At 40.7% G+C, this 25,372-nt stretch overlaps 1 protein-coding gene across 2 annotated transcripts in view; it reads left to right on the top strand.

Moving 5' to 3' along the window:
• esrrgb (estrogen-related receptor gamma b) overlaps window positions 1–24,962 on the top strand; it is a 36,900-nt gene extending 11,938 nt beyond the window's left edge. Inside the window, exons 3-7 of one of the 2 annotated variants that reach the window (XM_030721501.1) lie at window positions 2,210–2,326; window positions 10,749–10,859; window positions 11,217–11,378; window positions 20,358–20,627; window positions 23,336–24,962. In XM_030721501.1, the coding sequence (XP_030577361.1) occupies window positions 2,210–2,326; window positions 10,749–10,859; window positions 11,217–11,378; window positions 20,358–20,627; window positions 23,336–23,580 (905 nt within the window). In that variant the 3' untranslated portion in view covers window positions 23,581–24,962. Of the gene's footprint in view, window positions 1–2,209; window positions 2,327–5,816; window positions 5,925–10,748; window positions 10,860–11,216; window positions 11,379–20,357; window positions 20,628–23,335 lie in introns of those variants that run through there. The other variant, XM_030721500.1, reaches the window with a different exon arrangement.
• Window positions 24,963–25,372: the final 410 nt, after the last annotated feature.

Genomic DNA, 25,372 nt, shown 5'->3' with positions numbered 1-25,372 from the left:
GAGGTAGGCAATTTAAGTCTATTGTGGACCCCCTCTCACCCACCCACCCACAAACACGCCCAGCAACGCACAGACAGAGGTCATATTTTATCCATCCACTGTATTCTGTTATTTTTGATTATTGTTTAGGACTTGAGAGAAGAAAAAAATTGATATCAAAGCAGGTTTTGACCATGTTCATAAACCTCAGAAGGTCAAAAAAAATTCCATTTATGAAGTTTAGTCAAAGTAAGTTAAACATGCATGCAGTGAAACATGACGTATTCATTCTTAGGTGAAAGAAACTTTTTTTCTATTCACTTCTTAGGGCACTGCTCAGAATTTGGCGTAGATCAAATGCAACTGAAATAAAGAGTGTTTCAGGACACGGTCTTCAGTTAGTGTAAAATAATGTGTTGCTCACTGCTCTAAAGCAGTGCAACAAACAGCAGATGTTATGGAGGTAACTGAGGAAAGATTCCAAAACATCAAAACTATTTTGTGTCTTTTTGTAAAATGAGAATTTCAGCCTTGGATTTCTTAATGTCTTACAACATGTCACATCATTTTCATTATTTTCTGCTTGTACAAAATAGTGCAGTAGTTGTGCGATTCAACATTAATGATATTCAGTTTATATATACAGCCTGTGCTCTGTAGTAAATATAAACTGGTTTTTACAACATCTGAAAGATGCATGATAAAATTTCTTATAGCTGTGAGAGTGAAATGCCATTGCCAATAATATATATAAAAAAGAACTGCTTTTTTTCAATTAATTAATTTATCCCTATGGCTCTGATTGTGGGGAATTATTGTGTATGAAATACAAAAAACAGATTTATGTGTATTCATTTACATTTTGTAATTTTTTCCTGTAAGAATGCACAAATTTACACCTCTTCAGAATAAAACTGTGTTAAAGTACTATATATATTAATATTATAAATATTATAAAGCGCTTGCTGCATGTAGTTAGTTTGCAGTATAGTGCTGGTGCACGGCATGCGTCTCTACACAGCGCTGCAGTGTACTTTATTTCCCCTCTGCTAATTCCTCTCAGTTTAACAGACTTTACCTACCCCGAATCCAGCAGCAGCCTCTGCCAACATGCTGGCATGGTGCCCTCGGCCCCTAACTGTGCATGTGACCCTGCTGGCACTTTCGATGCCAGGGATCCTGACAAATGTTGGCACCTTCTCCTTGACCAACAGGGGGTTGTGTGTGTGTGTGTGTGTGTGTGTGTGTGTGTGTGTGTGTGTGTGTGTGTGTGTGTGAGATTGGGGAAAGGGAGGGGGGGGGGCTCTGGCAGACCTGCAACAGACAACACCTGGTTTGCTGTTTTTAGGTACCATTAATACATCTCTGGACTTATGGGACATTGTTTAAACATTCAATCATAGGATACGGATACTTGGGAAAGAGGATTTGTCATTGGATTCTTGGGGTCATGTCAACTTTTGAAGTGAGTGTGTAATGATTTGGAAAAAAAAAATTAATAAAAAAAAAATTGTTAACCGGAATCGGGTGAGAAAGATGGGCAGCGGTTACATTCCCGCAGATTCAATATGTCTGCATTTCTGGCTGTTTTTGGATCTGAGTGATTAAATTGCATAGGAAATATTTCCATAGTGAGCCAACAACCGTCAAGAAGACTTGAATAATACATAGACTTTTGCTACATGATATGGCAGCCTTAGATTGTCCAGTCTAGCAGCAGCTCCTGGTCTTTGCTGGAGAACATTATGCAGAGTGCTCAGCTGTCTGTCCGTCTCAGCCCCGTGCTGTTGAGGGAGGGCAGCTTTCCCATCATCCTTTAGGTGAAGAAGGATGGGCTGGAAAGGGTCGTGGTGAGCATTGCAGAGAGGACGCTCTGCATTAATGAAGCTAATTTATCTGTGAATCAGAATGGGAGTGGGACTCCAGGGCGGGTAGGTGCTTTTTACATGCCCCATCAAAATGCCACTAAACCCTTCTCTCCTTCACGAGTGTCACACAGGGTCACCTTGGGACAGGTGTGTATGCGTGCCAATGCATGCGCATGCGCACACAACCACACACACGCGCGCTGTGTATTTTGCAGGGTTGTCCCCCTGCGCCTGGTGTGTATCGTGTCTGATTTGATCTTCTCTTCAATGCAATAATTTCAAAACAAATTATTCCTAATTGCTGATGTATATCTTTTAATCACACATAATAATGAATTCATTTTTTTCCTAATCTTCTGTAGGGAATATTGAGTACAGCTGTCCAGCTACCAACGAGTGTGAGATCACCAAAAGGAGACGAAAGTCTTGTCAGGCCTGCCGCTTTATGAAATGCCTTAAAGTCGGCATGCTAAAAGAAGGTGAGTACTGATATTTGTTATATAAATATACTGATTTCTGTATATTAATTTTAACCTTACATTTTCACTGCACCCGTTGTGAAAAGCTTCTAAGTCTCAGCAATTCAAGAAAATCATAAAGAAATCAGGCAATACATTATTTGGGGTAGATGTTTCAATCTTGATGAGAATAGTCAGTATTTACACTCGGTGCTGCCCTTCAGTGAGTGAGTTCTGTTGTGTGCATGGTTGCGTATATCGCATAGGTAGCCATAAAGTTCAAAGTTCAGAGAGGGACGAAGTTGTGGTGGATGAACGCTTTAAAGAGCTTCATGTAGGAGACTGGAGTCCATGTCCCATGTGAAACCAAACACCAGAGCTGACGAGTAATAATTAGAATTCTTTTAATTTTTTTAAGTTTATATTTTGTTTATTTCAGTCACACTTTGGTTAAGCTTAAGCAACAAAACTAGCTCTTTAGGTTTAGGAAAAGGTTACAGTTGAGGTGTTAGAAAGCCTTTCTGGCAATGCTCGCTTGGGTTCAAGTAACACTTTTGGCTACAGACACTGTGGTGCTTGTCTCTGCGATGCCGTATATGCCATGCTATATACTCCCTGGTGTAAATAGCCACATTAACTTTTCCACCCACTGGTGCAAATAGCATTGTTGGCTATTGACACCTTGGTGCTAATAGCATCTGTCTAGATTAATTAACTGTCACATCAAACTCCTAAAGATCATATTCTTCTGATTCGGCTTTCTCTGTTTATTAGTATATAAAATTTAGACTCTCCTTTATGGCACCGGATTTTCTTATGATGCCTTCTTTTAAAATGCTCCAGATGCTGTAAAGATTTTGTGATCGAGCTACAAACATTAGGAGGTTTATCTATAAGCTGTCTGTTTCTTTCGTGTTAGTGGATCTATGATGGTCCCGCTGTGGTCTAGAGGAATGGTCAGTGATATTAAAGCCAGCTGTGGGCCTCAGGGAAACACCAGTGACATCACGCACAAGCCTTACTTACTTCTCTTCACGCTGCCGAGCCTCTGAGTGTTTTAACTCAGCTGGGTGGAAAAAGCTGCTGAGCTGGATGTTCTTACCAAGACCGACTGAGATGTGTAACAGTACTCTTAAAAAGAACAGGCTGTTCCCCCAAGACTTCCCTCTCCCCTGGGCTCTGGGTGTCTCTCTCTCTCCATCTCCCACTCTGTCTGTCTGCCTGCCTTCCCCTCTCCTGCCTGCCGTATTGATCCACTAAATGCTTTCCGAACATCCCACCTCACTTCCTGCACGTGTTGTTTTTCCTCCAGTGTGAGTCCTTTGGGAGTACAGAGGGAAAATCTAGCCGATAGATTTTCTTTTTTTTCTTTTTTTTTTTTCTTTCCACAGGAAGAGGTTTTTTTTGTTTTGTTTTTTTAATCTTTTGAGTTTGTGTGTAGAGCAAGAAAAACTACCTTATTCCAATGCGAAGTTTAAGTCTAAATTATACTTTTATTTATATGCATACAGCAGAGATTACTTTCAATCCTTGTGTGCCGAATGTGGACTTCAGTGTACATTTCTGGACAGACGTCCATGGAAACAAACCTTAAAATTGCTGTACGTTAAAGTAAATTTGACTTATTTTATTATATTTCTGTGTCTTATACTAAAATAAAAAATAATATTTGTGCACCTGGGTAATGAAAGATGCACAGGAGAATGACTGCACACTGACAATAACAGTAATTAAATAATGTGCTGAAATGGAGCAATTGTAGGTTTTCCTTAGGTGTTCATGGCATAAAAGAGATAATAAAATAAAGACTTACAAAAACAGAAGCAAAGGAATATTTAATCACTTCATGCTCATATAAAGTTTTATTTCTACCAAACTTTACCAAGTTTACTTAAGTTGACTAGTGGAATCATTGCATCTGTATTTTTTTTTTTTTGGACTTCATATGTTCTCTGATAGCATTAATATGTGTATGTGTGTAGCAATCTAGACGTATTATACCAGGTCAAGGTTTGGAGTTGAGCCTGTTGCAGTTTACACTGAATCCTAACACACCATTTATAAATTTGTTTATGGGCTCCACATAGAGACAAATCTGTTTCCTAAAAACAGGTCATATAATTTTGTACACTTCTCATAATAATAGCCTGCACACGTTGACTACAGTCTATCCTGGCAACACAAGACTGCGTGTCAGTCTTTCGGTTCACTCTCACTGACCCGGCTTCAGTGTGTTCTGATGTGCTTGTTCATCTCAGACAGAGAGGGCTGTCATTTCTATTGGCACAACGCTACTATTTATACATGCAACCCCTTTTTATGTCTTAATCCCGGCCAAAATATCTCACACTGAGCCTTTGACTCTCAGCCAGAAAAAAAAAAAAAAAAAGTTGTTTCAGAAATAAAGCTGAAACTATTAGTGTGTACTTAAAGGAAAAACTGTGGGGTATTGTCGGTGGAGTGCCGAGCTAAGCCGGTCAGTGTGTGTGTGCGCGAGATGCAGCGTCACAGCCACCGCAACATGTGGCACAGCAGGTGATTTTCTGAAAGTGATGGTGTTCAATTAAGAGTAAAAGGGACACTTAATCATGGCGTACTGCAGTGGCGTGGCCTCTTACAGACTTAAGGGGGACTTTGATCATGGAACCAGCGGGGGGGGGCACCCTGTAACAAGTTAGCAAGGGCTGGTCACAGACAAGCCTGTGTCATGGTCCATCAAACTATTTCTTAAAATGTCATATAAACTGGTATATAACACTCTATTATCTCCAGTTAGGCATATGATCAACAGGTTCAAACAGACTCATGTAGACTCTGAACTACCAGCAGCAGATGGGCATAATTATTAATTATGAATCTGCCAAGGGTCATTTCAGAGAGCCAAGGGATCTAAAAACACCACCACAGTTCACAAAACAGCAGATTGATATACTGAACAGGATAAGACAGCTTAGTATTATATTTATTTTTATAAGGTTCACATTACATTCGCATTTATCCAGATTCTGATTTAAAATGCAAAGACTTTTAAAGCAGCAAAGGAGAACCTTTCAGCATCTACTGAAGGGATATTTTGTAGACATTCAGAGTCATAATGATCCAAATGCAGCGATGTTCTAAGAATGGGATGTCGTGAGAGTTTTATGTCGTGATCGGTTGCTCTAAAGGTTTCTGATATTTCTCTAACTCATACCAATCGTGCCATCCTGACTTTTAAAGTGCCAGCTGCCAGGGTTTTCGAGCACCATTAGTGGGTGGGGGAAACCCCTCGTGTCATGTACCACCTGCCACTAATCAACTGACTTCACTCCTACAGCTTGATTTGGTGGCTTCAGGTGTGTTTGGAGTCTAAATAAATCAGGTGTTCTAACAGCGGCCAGTGAACAGGAAGGTGTACTGAGTTAAACTGTCTGTATAAGATTTAACAGATTATTATTTTCTAAAAAAAAAAAAGAAAAAAAACATTTTGTAGATGACAGGCTTCTCTCCTGATCTGGCTTTAGTGCTACGTCACAGCCAAGCACCTGGATGGACGGTAGCGACAGGCAGCTGTTTGAAGAAGCCGGTTGACGTTTGTTGGCCCCTTAGATGTCCAGCTGAGGCTGATGAAAGGTCACAGGTGAATGGAAAAACTCTCACGTAATTACAACTCACGGAAGGCATGGTGTCAGTCACAACTGCCAGGAGTCAGTGCCCACAGCTAATAGCAGCGCTAATATCCCATAGCGTTACTGTACGGTGTTAAATCATGCAAGAATCTACCGCGTGTGCATTCTTCAGTTTCCACTTTGAGTCACAGTTGGTTGTTTTCTGCTGAAGAGGAGCAGCAGATTTTTGGTTTTTGTTGTTTTGGGGGCAGCAAACGTAGGTATCTATGTAGGTCCTTGAACAGGTGTCCAGTCATCATGTTAACAAATTATCGTGTTCAAAAACCCCGTCCCACAGGAACAGAAGCAGACCTCTGTAGACCTGCTAAACGTCTGTCCCAAAAGGAGAATTTAAACAGTCAGAGAATAAAAGACACTTACACTTTGCTCTTCAGAAGCCACTGCAGGTTGTTCTAGTTCAGTGATGTTAGCTCAGTGTTTCTGTGGTTTATTCTTTGCTTGCGGGGATTTTCTGACATCGCTATAATGTGGTGGATGAACACAAGCTGCCAGACTATTTTGGCAACCTACACCGCTGTCTCGCCCTCTCCTAACCACAGATAGGGATCAGCAGTCTTTCCTGAGCGAACGTGGCTACCAGGGTAATGTTACAGCCTTATTTTCCTCCAGCCACATACACAAAAGATTAGTAAAGCCATATCCAATATCACAGACTGTCAGATCCCTTCCCAATCAATAGGCTTAAATCAGAAACCAATCTATACACTAAGATTACATCATCAAAATAAAGATATACCCGAAGTCTATACGCTATGGGAGGCTTCAAAACCTGATTCAGTTCTGCGTGTATTGCTCTGCATCATGAGAAGTTAAACTATAAGTAAGAAAGGACTTATTCCTCCCTGCCACTTGTTTTTTTCTTGTGTCATAAACTTGTCTAACAGCACATGTGTGTGGGCTTGTTTGCTTTTAAGGGTGTCAGAGTAGCTGGCAGACCGCAGCTGAGAGTCAGCGCCCACCCAGAGGCTCTGCACTGGCCTGTCCTCACTGTCTGGCAGGTGATAGATCAGACACGGAGGCTAACACGTGTTCATCCCAAGAAGAGGATTTAGCGAAGCGCTGACCTCATAGCAGCCCTCCGATACACGCACTCGTTTCGCGACACACATGTCAAACGTATATCACCCCTGACAAGTGAGCTTCCATGTTTGTTGCTTGACACCCTTCTCCATTTTTTTCTTTTAATTTGTGCAAACAATACAAAATCAGCACCTGCCACGCCAGTGCACCCGGGATCCTGAATCAACCCAGCCTTCTCCAGCCTTGCAGATGTTTTCAATTAGAGCTGCATCTGTGGTCGGGGCCCTACAATACAAAGTAATACCCCTTGCGGACACGCTGGCTCAGATTTACGTAAAGTGTAAAACATGATAAAGCGTGATACAAGTGCCGTGGCAGTTCCGGTAAAACAGCACCAGCATTGCCAGGCCACCGGGGGTTACAGCAGATGGTGCACCATGCTGATACCCACCCCCTTCAACATTTTGTGTAGTTTTTTTTCTTCGCTTTCCCATTCTTCTTTTCAGCCCACCCAGACTTAAGAAAAAAAAAAAACTGACGACAGCGATCAGAGGCAGCCCTGGAAGGGCAGCGCGGCTGCGTTTTGCAAAGGGTGAGCGGCCGTGTCGGAGGGGGAGCACGCTGCATCCCTCTGATTTTTCCCATCTAAAATAGGGAGCTCCTAATCTCCCTTTGGCAGCGTTAGCCAGCCAGCCAATTCTGACACATTCTCTAGAAAGAAGCGCCTCTGACAGGTGAAAGGCTGAAAATAGTTGCATGAGATACATAAACACACACATGTGCACACATGCACACGTTCACATAGTAACATACAATCTCAATTTGAGCCACATGCACATTTCAGTGATGATAGCTGGTCTGTAGAGGGCTTCTTTTGCATCAGAGGGATGAATCTCACATATATCATGTGGTATGTTTTGTTTGGACTCATTTGGACTTTTTTTTTTTAATTGCTCTACTTTCTTTCCTTTTGATTTCTTTGTTTATTTCTGTTTTTTCTAGCATCATTTTTACATTGACAACACTGGAGACAGGTTTGTGTTTCACCTGGGAGTTTATTATAGTTTGAATAGTTTTCAAACTATGATTTAAAAGTAAAAAATAAATAAACGTGGTGGGTGTTTTTCAAAAAAATCGAAACTATAGAGATTGATGTTTTTCACAGTGTCGTGGAGATCTTCTCATTTAGACCATTTGAGTTGGGTTTTTTATGTGGATAATTTCATTACATACTCAAGTTTCTTTCGTTATGTTTGTGCTTTGAGGAGGACTTGAATTATTTTTATGTATTCTTAAGGTCCTTGTTACTCACTGTTATTTTTTTTTTTTTTTTTATGTGGCCATAAAATTAATTTTGGCAACTGCTACAGTGAAATACATATCTGTGCAATTATGTGTAAATAATAAACACCTAGCAGAACAAAATAATCCACAGGACACACCCGGTGCACCCGCCGGCAGCACATAAAGGAAGACGCTGTCACTTTAATGAGGAATTTGCTTTAACATTTTACAAGTCAATAAAGGTAGTGTATGTGAAAGGGAAGCTGGATCAGGTGGCTGTAAAGATTGCTCCAATGTAAATATCCTTCATCGTCTTTCCACACACATGGGCTTACACACACACACACACACACACACACAGACGCACATAGCAAGAATAGATTTTCAACCAAGTGTCTCAGCCCATCTTTCTCACAGTCAGCACAAAGTTATGAGCATGCTGTAGTATGTGAATTCATAATATCCAGCACACACACTTCTTTTACTCCATAACCTCACCCATGCATCCATACTTTGCCTGTCACACTTTATGGAAGGCCAGCAACCATAAAAAAGGATCTGGATGCCTTTAAGATGATCTGTGGACCCGCCTGTACCCACCCCCCCACCCCCACCCCCATGTCACTGCACCATGGCTCTCGTCTGGACCCACATTGTCTTAAAGTGTGGAGGCCGATGTGGTTTGAGGCCTGAGGTCTGGAATGCGGTGCTGACGATGACACAACCCCCCCCGGCTCGCTTCCAAGGGCCTCATTCAGCTGTCTTGTTGTGGTCATATTCTCAGTACTGTTCCATATCACATGGGGAGGAGATAATCCTGCGCTGGTCAGATCAGGTGGTCACTGGGACAGGCAGAGCTGTCAGGGAGGAGATGTACAAGCGAGGAAAGAAGAAACCATCAGAAAACAGATATATTCCTCCAAACACAACAAAATGTTCTGTTTTATTCTCCAGCCCTCCCACTCGTCAGCCTCATCTAACCCTTGTTTTTCCCTTGTCGCTGTCTCTGCCCTCCTGCCTCAGGTCTCTGCTGTTTGCAGCACCACTAAGCTGTAAACTGAAACTGGTTAGCGCTGGGCTCTTAATTCTTGTCAGCGTCTATTAATTATGGGCCAGTTGGATGTTCGAGTTCAAACAGCCCCCGCGGATCTTGGAATTCTAACTCTGGCTGTTTGGTCACTTGTCGCTTGTCGCAGCTACATGACCTAGCAGCCCACGGCAGGGAAACTAGAGTGTGTCAGTATGTGTGTGTCTTGATAAAGTTAGGGGCAAAAGCAGCATCAATTCCACTGTCAGTTAGTCTGACAAGTGCATGGTACATGAATTTGGGAGTTGTACCTTCTTAATATATTTTTGCATTACACAAGCTTATTATTGTGAAAGGCTTAACTAACTGCATAACCCTTTATTAGGCCTCTGTATGTCATTAAATAGAGAGAGGCTCCTGAACTGATTTAATATCTGGAGTACATGCACACAGTTTCCTGAAGCACAATTTATCATTTTAAATTTAACTTAACCAAGAGTAATGCTTAAAACAACCACTAAAGCTCCATCTATCGCAAACCCAGCTCCTGGCTGCCTAACTGACTAATTAAAACCGCATCCACATGTGTTCAAAGAACAAGAAGTCTATTTGCAAGCCTTATTGATTACTTTAAGGCGTACAAATGGAAAGCTGTGTTAGGAGAGGGGCTCTCGATTTAGCTTCAATCTGCCAGGCATAAAATGATCTCACTGTGTTTGCTGGGAAGAATGAGCTCCCTCTGGGCACGGTGGGTAATTAGGTTAGTGGATAGTCGGTGTCAGGAAATTGAAAGACCATCCTAATCGGATTCTTTTGTTTCCAGGGGAATCAAAGGAATTTATATGAGTCACTGGGAAATCTCACACAACTTAATTCTACTTGACCATGTAAAATCTGTTTGCGCTCCCTCAGTGCTCAAACAACTTTTAATGCAAATGTATAAATTCAGCAGACAAGGTGTATCAAGCCCGTGTCCTCTGTGATGGCTTTGAAGATAATCCCGCATGTGAATGCTTTGACTTCCACTCAGAAGTCCTGCTTGACAGTCAAAAGGTTAAAAATGACTGTCAAGCAGGACTTCTATATATTATACAAGGAATAGTTGTATAGTGGTGCTTATAATGAGGGTAGAAAATTAAAAACACTGGAATCCTTAAGAGAGTCTGATGACATAGCAAAATAGGTCACATTTCCCTCAATAAATATGCTACAGTTTTATAATCAGCAGTGGTTGTAGTAGTGAATATAACACTGTAAAATGGGCCATTATAATGAAGTGTAATTTTCAAGATTAAGCTAATAAAGAGAAATTGAACCAGTCAACAGAACACCTGCTTCTACATATAACAAGTGATAAGTTCCCTTCTGCTAAATAATCATTACGTTTTGTGGATTATTCAGAGCAGCTTTGTTTTATTTGATGCATTCGTGATGTTTTTTGCAGGAGTGCGTCTGGACCGAGTGAGAGGGGGGCGGCAGAAGTATAAGCGGAGGCTGGATGCAGAAAACGGCACCTACCTCGGCCTCACCCTCCCCCCTCCTGCCAAAAAGCCACGTGAGTCGCTTTTATTATTTTTTTTTTTTTATCTCACTCAGTGACAATGTGCATATTACCTGAGCATTACAGAAAGGTTTGATTCTGTGACATTTATTAGTTAATATGATTTGGCATAAAATGAGTAAAATGAGTCCCATTGAGGAATGTGACAACAGCATTGGTATCTAAATCCAAAGATGAATGTTCACTAACATGTTTCTTTATATTCACCAGTTGTGGGATTCCCGTGGCATAATATGATCATATTTTAAGTAAAAACACTTGGACATTTTTGTCCTACTTTTACCACACAACACAGTACATTTATATCCCTTCACCCCCTCCCTCCCTCGCTCTCTCTCCTTCCCCTCTTAGTGACAAAGATCGTCTCTCATCTGCTGGTGGTGGAGCCAGAGAAGATCTATGCCATGCCTGACCCTACCATGCCCGACGGAGACATAAAGGCCCTGACAACGCTGTGTGACTTGGCTGACCGCGAGCTGGTGGTCATCATCGGCTGGGCCAAACATATCCCAGGTAGGGACATGTGACTGCTCTTGACTGAAACTGTCATCGGGGGATCCGGCTGTTCAAACACTTGTCTTCATGTGAAATTTCAGACACAGATGTTTTTTATACAGATCTGCTGCACAGTCAAATAGAAACAGAAGTAGGGTTATCTATTAAGCTGCTGTTTTAACAAACTAGGTTCATGTGCAGTGTTGTGTTGTTGGTAAAGCAGAGGAGAAGCTGCTGTTTGCTCTTTGATTTGCTGAAATGTTACAGTGTGAGATTACTGGAGTACTTCACCGAGTGCTGTACATAACGTGCCACCCCCCCCTCCCACTCATACGCATGCACACACACACACACACACACACACACACACACACACGGGATAATTAACATCTGCTACTCATCTGCACCTAAGGGAGAAGCTAGTCCCATATTCTAAAATCTAATCAATAAAGAGCAGCTGAAACCTTTGATTTGACTGGGGTGGGGTGGGAGAGTCTGGGGGGTTGGGACCCGCCCCTATGTCAATGTATTCCATTTCAATCCCAGACTTAAAGAAAACAATCCTCTTACTTACTTAAAAAGACTACACAGGGCCTGTGGTGAAATTGATTTATTTAGGGAAATACTGATGAATTTCCCTTCTTCTTGTTGATGAATTCTTAAATAAGACTTTTTATGCAAATGTTCTTAGATCTTCTGTTCTTCTCATCTTTATCAGTTGAAGCAAACACTTTGGACCCCTGCATTTTTAAAAAGGAGCACAGGTTGGATTCAAAGTAGATGCAAGCCATTGATTTAGTTAAATAAAGCATGTAAAGATGCACAAGTAGTCAATTCAATTATTATTCAATTACAGCAAATAATATTCTTCACTGATGCATGTCTTAAGGGTTTCCTAATTCATTTAAAGAAATGACAATGGTTTCTCAGAACATAAATTCATATCTAAAGTTGTCTTTTGTTGCATATTAACTTCACAATAATATCAAAAATGCAACAAATTCTTACATTGGAATATGGAACCAAAAAATTTCTTATGCTTGCTTACACATAATTAATCAATTGTAAATAAAGAATAAATTAAAAAATTATTTTTGCTAACGCAATTAATTTTTTCCCTTATCTCTGGATTTACTCTCTCCTTTTGGGCTCACACACCGCTGTCCAGCTGCTTAGCTGTCCTATTTTTTCCATTCACTGATTCATGTTCTACATTTAAAGCAAGACTATGAATCTTTTGCTGAGCAGTCGCCCCAAGTAATTATGAGATGATGGCAAGTACAGTCATGGGAAAAAGGAAGTACGTCCTCTTTTAATTCTAAGGTTTTTCATATCAGGATGTAATAAAACCAAAAGTAACCTGGTCCTCAGTAGGTCTCACGTTTAGGTAAATACAACCTCAAACAAACAACATATTACACCATGTCATTTATGTAATAGCAATTGTGAAAAACTACATAATGCACAGCACCATGTTTGGAGAAAACCAAACACAGCATATCAGCACAAACACCTCAGACCAACTGCCAAGCACAGGTGATGGAGGAGTGATGATTTGGACTTGTTTTGTAGCAACAGGATGTGGGCACCTTGCAGTCACTGAGTCAACCATGAACTTTTCAAGAAGAATCAAAGTGTTGCAATGCCCCAGTCATTCCAGAGCTCAACCTAATTCTGAAATGCTATAATGGGACCTTAAGAGAGCATAGACAGAGGCCTGCAAACCTCAATGAACTGAAGTGACACTGTAATAAAGAATGGGCCAAACTTCATCTTTAACAATAGTTCCACCATTCTGTATGATAAAGACAGAGAGAAAACAAATATTTCAAGTTATTGCTGCTAAAGATGGTTCTACAAGCTAATTGAATCATGAGGTGTGCTTAGTTTTTCGCATGCTGCTTCTGCATTTTGGGTCAGTTTCTGTTAAGTAAATAATGATATGGTGTAATATGCCATGTGTTGTTGTTCACCTTCAAAATAGAATTTAGACCTTTTGAAACAAATTGTTGGAGCAGTAAGGCACATTACTTTGAAGGTGAAGATTCTACATTTCTGGTTTCCATTGCACTTTTTCAAGTTTCACCACAGCTCAGAGAGTAGCTTGTGAGTGTTTGCAGACAAGTTGGCATTTTCCATGCAAACTACTGACAACCTGCTAGCCACCAAAGCAATCACACCGGCGCTTCAGTGGCGATTGCCCCAAGTTAAAGGGTTAATAATCAATTTCACAGTGACTGCCAGAAACTTCCAGAAATCAGTAAATGGTTGGGGAAAATACGTTTTTCCCTCACAACCAGTAGTTGTCAGATGGTTGCCAACTGGTCCCTAGACCTGTGTGACTGAGGCCTTAGTGGTAACAAAAGTTCTGGAGTGGAGTATGACATTAGGAGAAAACTCTGGCAGCAACAGTCTCTATAATCCTTTATTCCTCTCCTTTCTAAGTGGCTGACACTCCCTTCTGACAAGCTCTGCATTATGTACCAATTTGTTGTGTGTGTGTGTATATATATATATATATGTGTGTGTGGGTGTGTGTGTGTGCATGCCATGCCCTACAGGTGGGGCACCTAGCCTCACCAAGTGGGCAACCATATGAAAACAGCAACCAATGCATAGTAGAAACATGTGGAAGAAGTTACCTCTTGGGGAAAGCTTATGTCATCTGTTTGAATTATTAAAGCGATGTGGACCAAAGTTAGCTGATCCCAAACCATCCTTTGACCTTTACATGAATGTTTTTACGAAGGCAACGGGAAGCCTGATTAAGTGATTAGCCTGTGGAGGGATGCTGGGGTTTGAAGCAGGCGTGCTGTCTCACCACTCCAGAAACAAGCCTTAACAGGGACAAAAGGAGATTCCCTGACCCAAATGCACAGTTTTTTCTCTTGACCTCTTTTCCATCCAACATTTTGAGAACAAGGGAACAAGAAATCTAATTCAGGTGTATTTTTCTGAGAGAAGCCAAATAGGGTAACTACAGTCAAATTCCTCAATTTAATGGAGCCCCATGGGGACTGAAATTAATTTTACTATATTTTTTTCCTGCCTTATTCTCTGTTACATTTTTGTATATATAAGTATTGATCTTGAATGCTATGAAGATCTAAATCCAGATCTGTCAGAGTTATTAAAGAGGCATGTGACGCTCCAGGGACATTTTACCCGCGGCCACTGGGTCAAAGTGTCACCAAGTAACGATTAAGACAAAAGGGGTCCCTACAGTTTAACAGTCCACTCCCTCCATTACACTCATAGCCCACTGCACAAATGGCCTTAACGATGAGGTAATAAGAGTCATTAGTGCAAATCGCTCCATTAATGTAAAAGTCCTTCAGCATCCACATGTGGAGAGCTGGGAAGAAACAAGGAGCAGTGTTTAGGTTTTGTGTTACATGTGTTCATTGTGGAGTCTTAAATATTTGTGTTGTATAGGTGGAAAGGAACAATTTTATGTATTGTGATGATTATAATTTCATTTTGTTTGTTTAAAAGCAACAAGTGAAAATTGAAGGTTTTCAAATAAAACCAAATACACACATTTTGGCTTCAAGAACATTAGAAGAGACATGTTTTTGTCAGAGAATCAGAAATGACCACTAATTCTTATAAAGTGTAGATCTACATTCAGCTGAACAGCATCCAGCGCCCTCTACTCAGTGTATTTAATGCTCACTCTTTTTCCTCTCTTTTTCTCTGTTTCTGTCCCACACTCCCTCTGCCATAATATCTTTCACATACACTCTCTGGTTTCCTTGTTCTCCTGTTCCCCTGGTTCTCCCCCTCCTTACTCCTCCTGCTCATATAGGGCCCTCAAGTCTCATTATTACCTCTGTCTTTTTATTAGGCCCATTAGGGCTCTTAGGAGGCCTGTAATGATACTAAATGAATAGAGAGTGAACTGCTGTCTGTTTTAGACCTAGCTCTCAATGACAGCTTCAAGCTTCACTGCCAACCACTCAGTCTCCTCACTGTACTGAGCAGAGCTTCAGTTAGTTATCTTACATGCACCTGTGCTGTTTTGTTGCGTTACCAGACCATTTATCTTTCTGTAAACAGCCACTAACATCCTTTGGTGTTTTGAGGACTGGTTGCCTTACAGAAATACGCATATTGTTAACTCACATGCTACAGTGGTTAAATGTAGTGTGTCACATTGTGACAATATTGTGCTGTGTTTGGTGAAATGGCAGAAAATCAGTGGGATGAAATATTGATATTTCATCAGGGGGATTCATTCTCCACACAGACGCTTAACCCCCCTCTCCACACACGCATGACAACAGCCTCCCCCCCCCCGCAGGATGGTGCACCACCACAAAAACTGCTCCCCCTGAGGAGTACAACGTGGTCAAAAACAGGGTGTTGCATGTGGAGTTACAGACACAGTGAGTAGAACTGGATTTCACTTTTGAGTCACCTTCAGTACAAAGCCTAAAGGCACTTTAAAACATGGAGAGGGTTGTTTGCATCCTGGGGTTTGAGCAACAAAAATACTTCTGATTTTGATTTTAAAGTAAACAAAAATAATCCTTACTTAATTTAGTGATAAATGCATTTTCTTATATACTCTCTCTGTGTGGTTAAAATATTTATTTTGATTGCCTTTTGGTATCTCAGTAAATCTTGTTTTGACAGAGAAAAACGTGCTCATTAGTCGGTATTAAAATGTTTTTGATCACAGCACTTCACATACTTAGATGAAGATATTGTAGTGTCACAGAGAGAAGCACAGCTATTCCCTTTGGTCATGCACTTGTCAATGGGGAGAAAAACATATTTTTAACAGGAAGAAACCTACAGACAGAACTAGGATCAGGGCGGGCAGCCATCTGCCTTGATCAGCTGGGGTGAGTGAAGAGATAAGCACTGAGAAATAACAGACTATAAACAGGTTAGCTGGGCTCGTAACCACAGATCATAAATGTTTACCTCTTACAGAAAGGTGAGTACAAAGCACAAACTAGAGAGAGAAGACTCAAATTTAATGACATGCAGTCGTGTCAAATAAATGCATGGAGTGTTCAGAGTCACCAAAAAGGAAAGATTTAATCCTAATCATAAAAGTACAGGGTGTCTCTTCCTGGTCCCCGTCAGTACGCTTGCTGTGGCATTTTTGGATCATCTTTTCAGAGAGCTGTTAGGACATGTTGATAACAAGAAGTTACAATGAAGAATACGTGGATGTATTTAAGCAATTTGGTTTTAATTGCTTTCAAAATCTATATTTAAATGTATTCAGTTTTATATATTTTTTGTTTTATCATATCAAAATCAAATTTATTTGCTTGCATTTATTATTCCCTTTCACTTGATGAAAATTGTCCACTCTCTTAAGCATTTTTAGTTATCCTCACAGTCTATGTCAGTGATTTCTTTAGTTAAAATAGTTAAACCTGTAGGATATCAACTTAAAGGTTTTTATTTTTTCAGTTAACAAGTTAAGCCATAAAGGCTTCAAACCCCTGTAGGTACCGCTGTCTTCCTCTTGCTATTAGCTGGGTGAAAAACATGTCACCGTTCATGTTTTTTTGTCTTCATGCAGAGAGACTGCAAACACAGAGACATTGACATTACCTGGTTTGTTCAGTATTGTGTCATGTTTGGTCAAACGGCAGTAAATCACTGGGGTGAAATATTGATATTTCATCAGGGGGATTCAAGCTCCACAGTGACACTTAACTCAGCCACCTCCAGGCGACGCACCTCCAGCTCCAGGCTAACCCCAGGGAAGCCAGGAAGTCACTCAATTGCTTCAGTAAATTGAGTGTAAAAAAAAAGAAAAAAAATGTGTGTGTGTGGGGTGGGGTGGGGGTGAAGAAAATGGGGAGACAGCTGAAGAGGATGACAAGTTTTGGGGGGGTGGAAATAGAAAATAGATGGAGAGAAGCTGAGCTCTTGACAGTAGAAGTAGTCCATTTGTCTGTAATTACAGACTTTTTTATTTTTTTAATAATAAACCACAAAATTATAAACACAATGTGATGTTATGCCAGGAAAGTCTTTAGTTCTTGCATCCATGTAGATGTTACTTTGACACATACCACCCAGCTAAATTTTGTTACAGGACATTGTTCCAAAATAGCTGGAGGAACATTACAAAGAGCCCAAGGTGTTGATCTGGCCTCCGAAGTCCCATTGAGCATCTGTGTCACATACAAAAACAGGCCAGGTCCGGGAAGGCCACACCCAGTGACCCACAGGACCCAAAGCGTTTGCTGCCAATGTCCTGGTGTCAGACGCTACAGAGACACCCCCCAGGGGTTCTCATCTTCATCATGAGTCAAAGCTTTTGGCGTCACAGGGGGGTTCTGCATAGTCTGTGGTTTTAATGTCATAGTAGTACATTGAAAGTGTTTTACGTTAAACACTAGTCTGAATTATTCTTGCTTTGCAGTTATTGAAACATAGTTTTTGTATGTAACAATGGTCCCTTTTTTTCTAACTGATATATTTTGTCCTCCTTCCCTATTCTAAATAAGCTTCACAGAATTCAGGCCATTAATTTCTCTCGCAGAAGTGTCTTTTGGGAATCTGGAGTAAACTCATGAATTCCTGACACAGCATTGATATCTACATTCAGGGATCCTTTGGTCCTCTCTTCCCCCAACTAAACATGTACCGGATGTCCTCCATCAAATGTCTGTTTGTCAGATCTGAGGCTTGGATCGATACCCTTTCGCATTTGGTGGACTGATTACAATCTACTAATCAATGACACCCCCAGCACTCTTTTCTCTCTGCTTCATTCTCTCTCTCTCTCTCTCTTCCCGTCGTTTCTCTATTTGCTTGATAAGAAACATCAGGAGGACCGCTTTTAAGTCAACCTGCCCGATTCCAATCCATACAAGTTCAGATTTAAGTAAGCAGCATGGTGAGTTCAAGCCCCTGGTCAATATCCCCAATCACCTTCCTATTCACCATAGAGTAGTGAAAGGTATTGTGGCTGCTGAGGTCCTTTCAGGTGTCCATCTGTTTGATGTGTTGCGGGTGAATGTTAGAGGGGAAAGTTGATGGGTCGACCTCGAGATTTGGATAAATTGCCACTCCAAGTTCAAAAGGTTGAACAGTAGAGGAAGGAGACTGCATGTTCGCTTTGTTTTGGACCTTACGCTGCTAAACTTAAAGTATTCCCATTCATAATGCCATTACATCACACTACAGTAATGAAAAATGCAATTAATTGAAAAAGACTCCCAGTGATTATGTTACTGTTAGTCAAGCAGCTTTAACTCAATATACTACGTGCAGATCAGTGCTTACTGAAGTCCAGATTTAATTATATTGCTGATGTTTCTGAGGTTTACTTTGCAAGTTTATGTCCACGTATCACTTAAAATTTCCTTCTTGTTGTCTAATAAACTCTACAAAAATGATTTCAAAGACAGCTGCATTTAGCCCTTTAACACTTAGTTTCTTCTGAATTGATGAAACACAAAAACCCATTCATTGAACCAAATGCACAGTAACCTAAATCCATTCGTTGAATAACTCACACTTTTGGCAAAACATTAAAGAGCTTTCACTGAATTATACCCAGTTCGCAGACCTTATTTGCAAAACTCTAAACACATTCTCACTCACAAAATCAGCACAGTGATACACTTGCGATGCGTAATAGTAAATGCAGTTGGCAGTTGGCAGAACTATAGCAGAACAGAACAGACACGGTTTCTTAAACATTATGGCTCAAGATTGTTTACTGTTCCCGCTAATGAGCTAACCAGTAAATGCCAGTTCAAAGCGCACAGCCAGAAAGGGTGTGTTGAAAGTTGATACCAACAAAGAAGATAAACAATGTGATAGACAGAGCAGAAAGAGGAAAACAGTGAGAGACCATGTTGATGTGCATGGAATGATAAACCACAGGAAAAATGAAACACTACAGTACACGAAACCTGTGTCTGTCTGTGTGTTTGTTTCTTTGGCTGCCAACTCCTCCTACACGATCAGGAGTTGAGCAGTGAAACTTAGCACACAGGTACATCTTAAGGTTCTTATCTATGTCAGATTTTCTGATGTCATTATATCGCCTAGCAACCAGCTAACAACATGCTGAAATTGCCTGTTTTTAGCATTTATGCAGTTGTAGAGAGTTAAAAAACATTCTATCATTTTTATTTCACAATAATGACATTTATCCACAAAACTTCAGTTATGCATGATATGTAATGATGCCATTAGTTTGCATGGCAACCACCTAGCAATGGGCTAACATAACATTTTTAGCTTTGTATGCATTTACAACACCTTGTGAAAGCATCCTATTTTTTTAAGTCATCTAATTTAAATCCACGAAAGTTGAATTATACATGATATATTATAACATCATCATGTTGCATAGCAACCACCTCACAATGGGCTAAATGACCCAATTTCTGCATTTATATACCTTCAGTCTATAAAACCATCGTATCATTTTCATTTCATGGCCAACAGCACAAACAAGCCAAACAGCAGTGTAACATGGGCATGGATTAGCAGAAAATGTTGTTTCCTCTTATAGTAAATGTTTTATATAGAAGTATTACAAATTCATTTCAAAGTTGTTGTAAAGAGGAAGTGAATGTCTATTCAGCCTTTTTTACTCTGACAATAATAAAATATAATCAGTGTTAAGTCTGGATTTGTCCTTACTAAGCAGGGTCTCATGTGCTTATGCAGTGGGTTGCAGAAGGACTGAGTGTTGGCTGTTGATGGCTGAAGCAGCCCTGGCTCATGTTTCAAAGGCCTCTCTGCTCCTGGCTGATTTATTTTGCTCCCTGAAAGCCACTGCATACAGTGGTCGTCTCTGTTTCAAGTTGGATTTCTTTGAGGATTGTGCAGCAATTGTACATGGCCCATAAAACATAGGAGGACTGAAAAAGGCAGCTACTGAGCAAGGAGGTTAATAGGCTGCCCTCTTGCTATGTCACATGGTTGTACTGTGTGAGGGCTCAGCAGTACCTAAAAAGAAAATGTTAAAACATGACATATATTTTCTTTATAATCTTGCAGGTTTTTCCACTCTCTCACTGGCAGACCAGATGAGTCTACTGCAGAGCGCCTGGATGGAGATCCTGGTGTTGAGCATTGTATTTCGTTCACTGCCCTGCGAGGATGAGATCATGTACGCAGAGGACTACGTGGTGGATGAGGAGCAGGCGAGGATCTCGGGCCTGCTGGACCTTCACGTTGCTATCCTCCCACTGGTGCGACGCTACAAGAAGTTGCGCATGGAGAAGGAAGAATTTGTCACACTCAAAGCCATCGCACTTTCCAACTCCGGTAAGGTTAACCTTTTGCATCCCAACTCTTAATCATCAAGCACTGTTGGACTTAAATTCACAATCCTAGTCTCTGAAATATTGGAGGCTCAAATGAATAGAAATGTTGGATGAGTAGTGGGTTTGAATCTGTGCATCAATAAGGAAGAGGGAAGTGTAATTGCAGTCATTTTTGCCAAAAATCCTTTCTTTTCTCTGCAGCAATGAGCTTGACAGTAACGTACATCTCTATAAAGCCTGGTAGTTGGCATTTAATTAAACAAACAAAGAAATGAAATAGGGAAAAAATGCCAAGTGGTTATCTCTATCTTGTGGCACCATCATCACCACAATGAAAGATCCCTGATAAGAGAGGACATAAAGGTTAGGAGTATGTTTGGGTTTTTTTTTTAATTTAGCTTCCACCCCCACCCTGTCCCTTGTGTGTGCATCTGTGTGTAGCTATATTTCAATTTGTGTGCAGATACATGTGCGCGTGTGTGCGACTGTCACATTGCGCTCTCATTCTCTCCATCTCCATAACAGTAGCTGCCAGCGCGCCGCAGCCGAGGGAGATATATTTAGCATTTCATTAGAAAAACAGGGGCTGTCAATAAAATGTGTTAAGTGGAGTGGAATGAGCGTCGGGGAGAGACGGGTCTCGTTTGTTCCAATGTGAAGATGCTGCGCCCGTATTGACAGTTTGCTTTTCATGAGGCTGGGCCTGTCCCCCACTAATCAATGCCTGTTAGGAGTCTTTTCTCCTGCCTGACTGAAAAATGAAAAATGCTGAGCCCAGAGCTTTAGTCTCCTGATGACACACACTCCATGGGAAAGTGGAGGATGAATGGGAGAGGAGGGGAGGGGAGGTGATGGAAAGATGGGGAGGTAAAGGTAAGGGAGACGTGTGAGAGAGGAAGGCAGGGGTTCAGAGGGGAGTTCAGGGAGGGCGAGAGGGCAACTTCGGCTCGTTTGAACACAGTCTCGGCGAGCTTCGGCTCCACTGGTCCTCTGGGTGTGACAGCTGTGGAAATTCATGGCCATTGATTTTGTAATTAGCAAAGTATCGACGGGATTGACGCCCGGCTGCTGACGGATTACATGGAAATTGTTTCTTCAAAGTTAGTTTTGCATTCCTCACCCAACCTACCTCAGCACACACACACACACACACACGCACATTCATTTGTGCTCTACGTATGCACCCATTTAAAAACACATTGTTTATTTTCCTCTTTCTTTCTCAAGCGTGCACACACACACACACACACGATCATGCAGCCTAACGACGATCAGATCGGTATTAACATGAAGGTTTCAAATGAAGAGTGCTGGAACACATGTGCGGTCCACATAGCCTAGTTAATTTCCCAAGATAGAAATGCAATTTACACAGAAGGCGACTGGTAAAAGAGACTTAATCAGTCAGTTAGGAACATAATTAGCCTTGTACTTTTCCTTTTTTCTGCCTCATTTACATGTTCATACATGGTCTTACTTCACTCCACAACTTTCATGACACATGGCAGAGCTGATCTCATTCACTTACACTTCAATCAGCAGCCATGTTTGGCTTCTCCTTAGTAAGACGGAGTACTGAGGTTAAGACGAGTTTATCTCATTCTGTGAGATTTGATTATAATACTGTATTGAATTCGTATTTATGTTGTGCAGCTTTATCTGTGACTTAATGAATTGTGGATATGATGCATACACAGATTAGACCTGACACGGTATGTCAGTGCAGTGAAATTGGCTGAAAGCAAAGCAGTGCTTGTCCATTAAAATGCTCGCTGTCAGCTCGTCCTTCGGAGGACAAGCCTGTTTTTTTTTCTCTCTCTCTCTCCAACATGTAGACTTATACATAGAGAGCAGTTTTTAATAAGTCTCAACTGGTTTTATTTTAGAGCCTATACATAAGGGGGCCAACTGCTCTTTGGAAGTGTGATAATATAAATGTCCTCAAGAACTGTACAGTTACTGTACAGTTACTTAGCCACGTTATGTGTTTTTATTTCCTTATCTCATATTTTCTCATCTCAAGTTGTTAAAGCAATAGTCTCTAACTGGTCTACATATAATATGTGTACTGTATATTGTATGACATTGCACTGGACACATTGGGGGGGGCTGTTAGACATATTCTTGTATTCACTTTCTTATGGAAATGAAGGCCATCTGCCACCATCATTCAGCCGAACGATATCCTAGTAATGCAGCCATCTGAATTCATTAGCAGGGGGGATGTATGTGGTCCATGATACCAAAAGAAATGAATCTTTTTCCTCTCCCGCTGTAGATTTATATATACCTACTGTACTTCTCTAACTTCCTATATCTCCCTGGAGTCTCAGCCATGCATAGTCATTTATTTAAGGAGCATCATTAAGCACTCAGAAACAAAACCGCATGTTTGCATATACAAGCTACTGAGTTTAAAATCAGATGATGCTGCTGCAAAACATGCAGTTGTTCTCAGTCTTGGGGTGTCTGTGGCTCAGGAGGTAGAGCAGGTCGTCTACTAATCGGAAGGTTGGCGGTTTGATCTCTGGCTGCTCCAGCCTGCATGACAACATATCTTTGGGCAAGATACTGAACCCCGAGTTGTGCTATATAAAGAACCAGTCCATTTACCATGTAGATATGAAGCATTTGATTTTTCTTTAGCATTTTTGTTATTCAGCAAAAAGCTTTTAAAAAACTTATGTGCCTCTCTTCTTCCTGCTTCAGACTCCATGCACATAGAGAATATCGAGGCTGTCCAAAGGCTCCAAGATTCTCTACATGAGGCCCTGCAGGATTTTGAAGGTTCCCAGCACCCGGAGGACCCCCGACGGGCGGGCAAGCTGTTAATGACCCTGCCTCTGCTCCGTCAGACTGCCACCAAGGCCGTTCAGCACTTCTACAGCATCAAAATGCAGGGCAAAGTCCCCATGCACAAACTATTCCTCGAGATGCTGGAAGCCAAGGCTTGACACCCAGGCCAGGTGTTTGACACGCAGCTGCATCACCCAGTCAGAGGCGAGGGACAGCCCATAAAAAAATAATGGTGGTGTGCCAACTGACAGTGAAAAGATGAAGCTTGGAGTCATTTTAACACTTTTAAACAATACTAAACTTAAAGGTAAAAGGGACTTGACATAGTTTTAAAAATGGGCGATTATCAATCTGATTGAGAGGGGATCACGATGATGTATATAAAGATGTTGTGTACAGAAATCAGGCAGCCGAGGTCTTGTTATAACCGGAGACCCGTTGCTCTATATCACCTGAAGGTTCTGTGAATTTGTTTCTTATTTTATTTTCATCTCGAAAATGGAAGTGTGATAATATAAATGTCCTCAAGAACTGTACAGTTACTTAGCCACGTTATGTGTTTTTATTTCCTTATCTCATATTTTCTCATCTCAAGTTGTTAAAGCAATAGTCTCTAACTGGTCTACATATAATATGTGTACTGTATATTGTATGACATTGCACTGGACACATTGGGGGGGGCTGTTAGACATATTCTTGTATTCACCATCAGAGACAGTAGTGGTACCCACCACAGTAAGATTCTCCATTTCCTCCTAATATACTTACCTCGTAGAAGCTTCATCAACTCAGTGGTTCGGTCAACTTGGTGCTTACAGAAGGACAGTGGTTGGCTGGTGATCAGAGTTCACTATGAGTTTGCACTGAGCAGCTATGAGTAATGTGGCAATAATGAGTATTGTACTAGCTCACTCTGTTTTCTTGCTTTTAGAGGCTAAACTTCTCTTTCTTGTCATGCACACCTATTGGCAACTAAACATACTGTGAAACCTGCACATGATAATGATAAGCTATATTTAAGAATGAAGTTAAACTCAAGAAAAGGTAAAGGATTTTACTCCAAGGACACAATAACAGCAAAATATTTGCAAATGAATGCAATGTAATACACCCTGCAATGCAAACTGACACCCTTAATATTAGCAGTTAAGCATTACAGTGCGGGACGACTGTAATATTCAGTTTATTTCAAAATCTCTGGTTGCCTTTGAAGCTTTTTGGTGACGATGGTGTAATAGATTGCGATATGTTGTACAGGTAGGCTTCGCTTTTTTCTTGTGCCCACCCCACCCACCTATTTTTTAGCTTGGATTCTCGAACAACAAGTGTCACTGTATTGATAGCAGTTTCCCATAATTGAATATATATGCTAGCCACACGTGTAAAGTTTGAACACTTTTTAACATCCTGGATTTTTTCTGTTCTAAAAAGAAAAAATAAATAAATATTGCTTTAGGTGAGTCGTTATCAGAATCACTGCTAAGAAATAACTTTTCTAGCTAATCTATGTCACTCTTTGCGGACAGCAATTTGTGGTTATAGCATGAGATCATATTACAAATTAAATGAGCGGGGAAAAATTGATATGCAACGTGTAAATTTATACTTTTAATCAATTTTTTATTGTCAGGAAATATTAACTGGTGTAAGTGCACATCTTCACTTTACTTTTTTTTTAAGTTTCTTTTCATCAGTATAATGACACTTTTTTGTCTGAGAACAACCTGAAATGCGGTTCAGTCTTTGCAACAATAGTGGGAAAGACCTCCAAATGCAGCTTTAGGATGTTTTCAACTTTTGGGTTTGTTTTTTTGTTTTTCGTTTTTTTTTAGCTCATTTTTAATAAAGGTGCTAATATTCAGACAGGCACTGTGTACACTCATACTCCCATTAAGGAGTACAGACTAAGTTAATAAATCTGTATATTCCAGAAGTGATAGTAGAACTTTG

Source organism: Archocentrus centrarchus, chromosome 24 (genome assembly GCF_007364275.1).
Source record: "Archocentrus centrarchus isolate MPI-CPG fArcCen1 chromosome 24, fArcCen1, whole genome shotgun sequence".
Lineage (NCBI taxonomy): Eukaryota > Metazoa > Chordata > Actinopteri > Cichliformes > Cichlidae > Archocentrus > Archocentrus centrarchus.
This window is presented reverse-complemented; position numbering and strand designations above follow the sequence as displayed.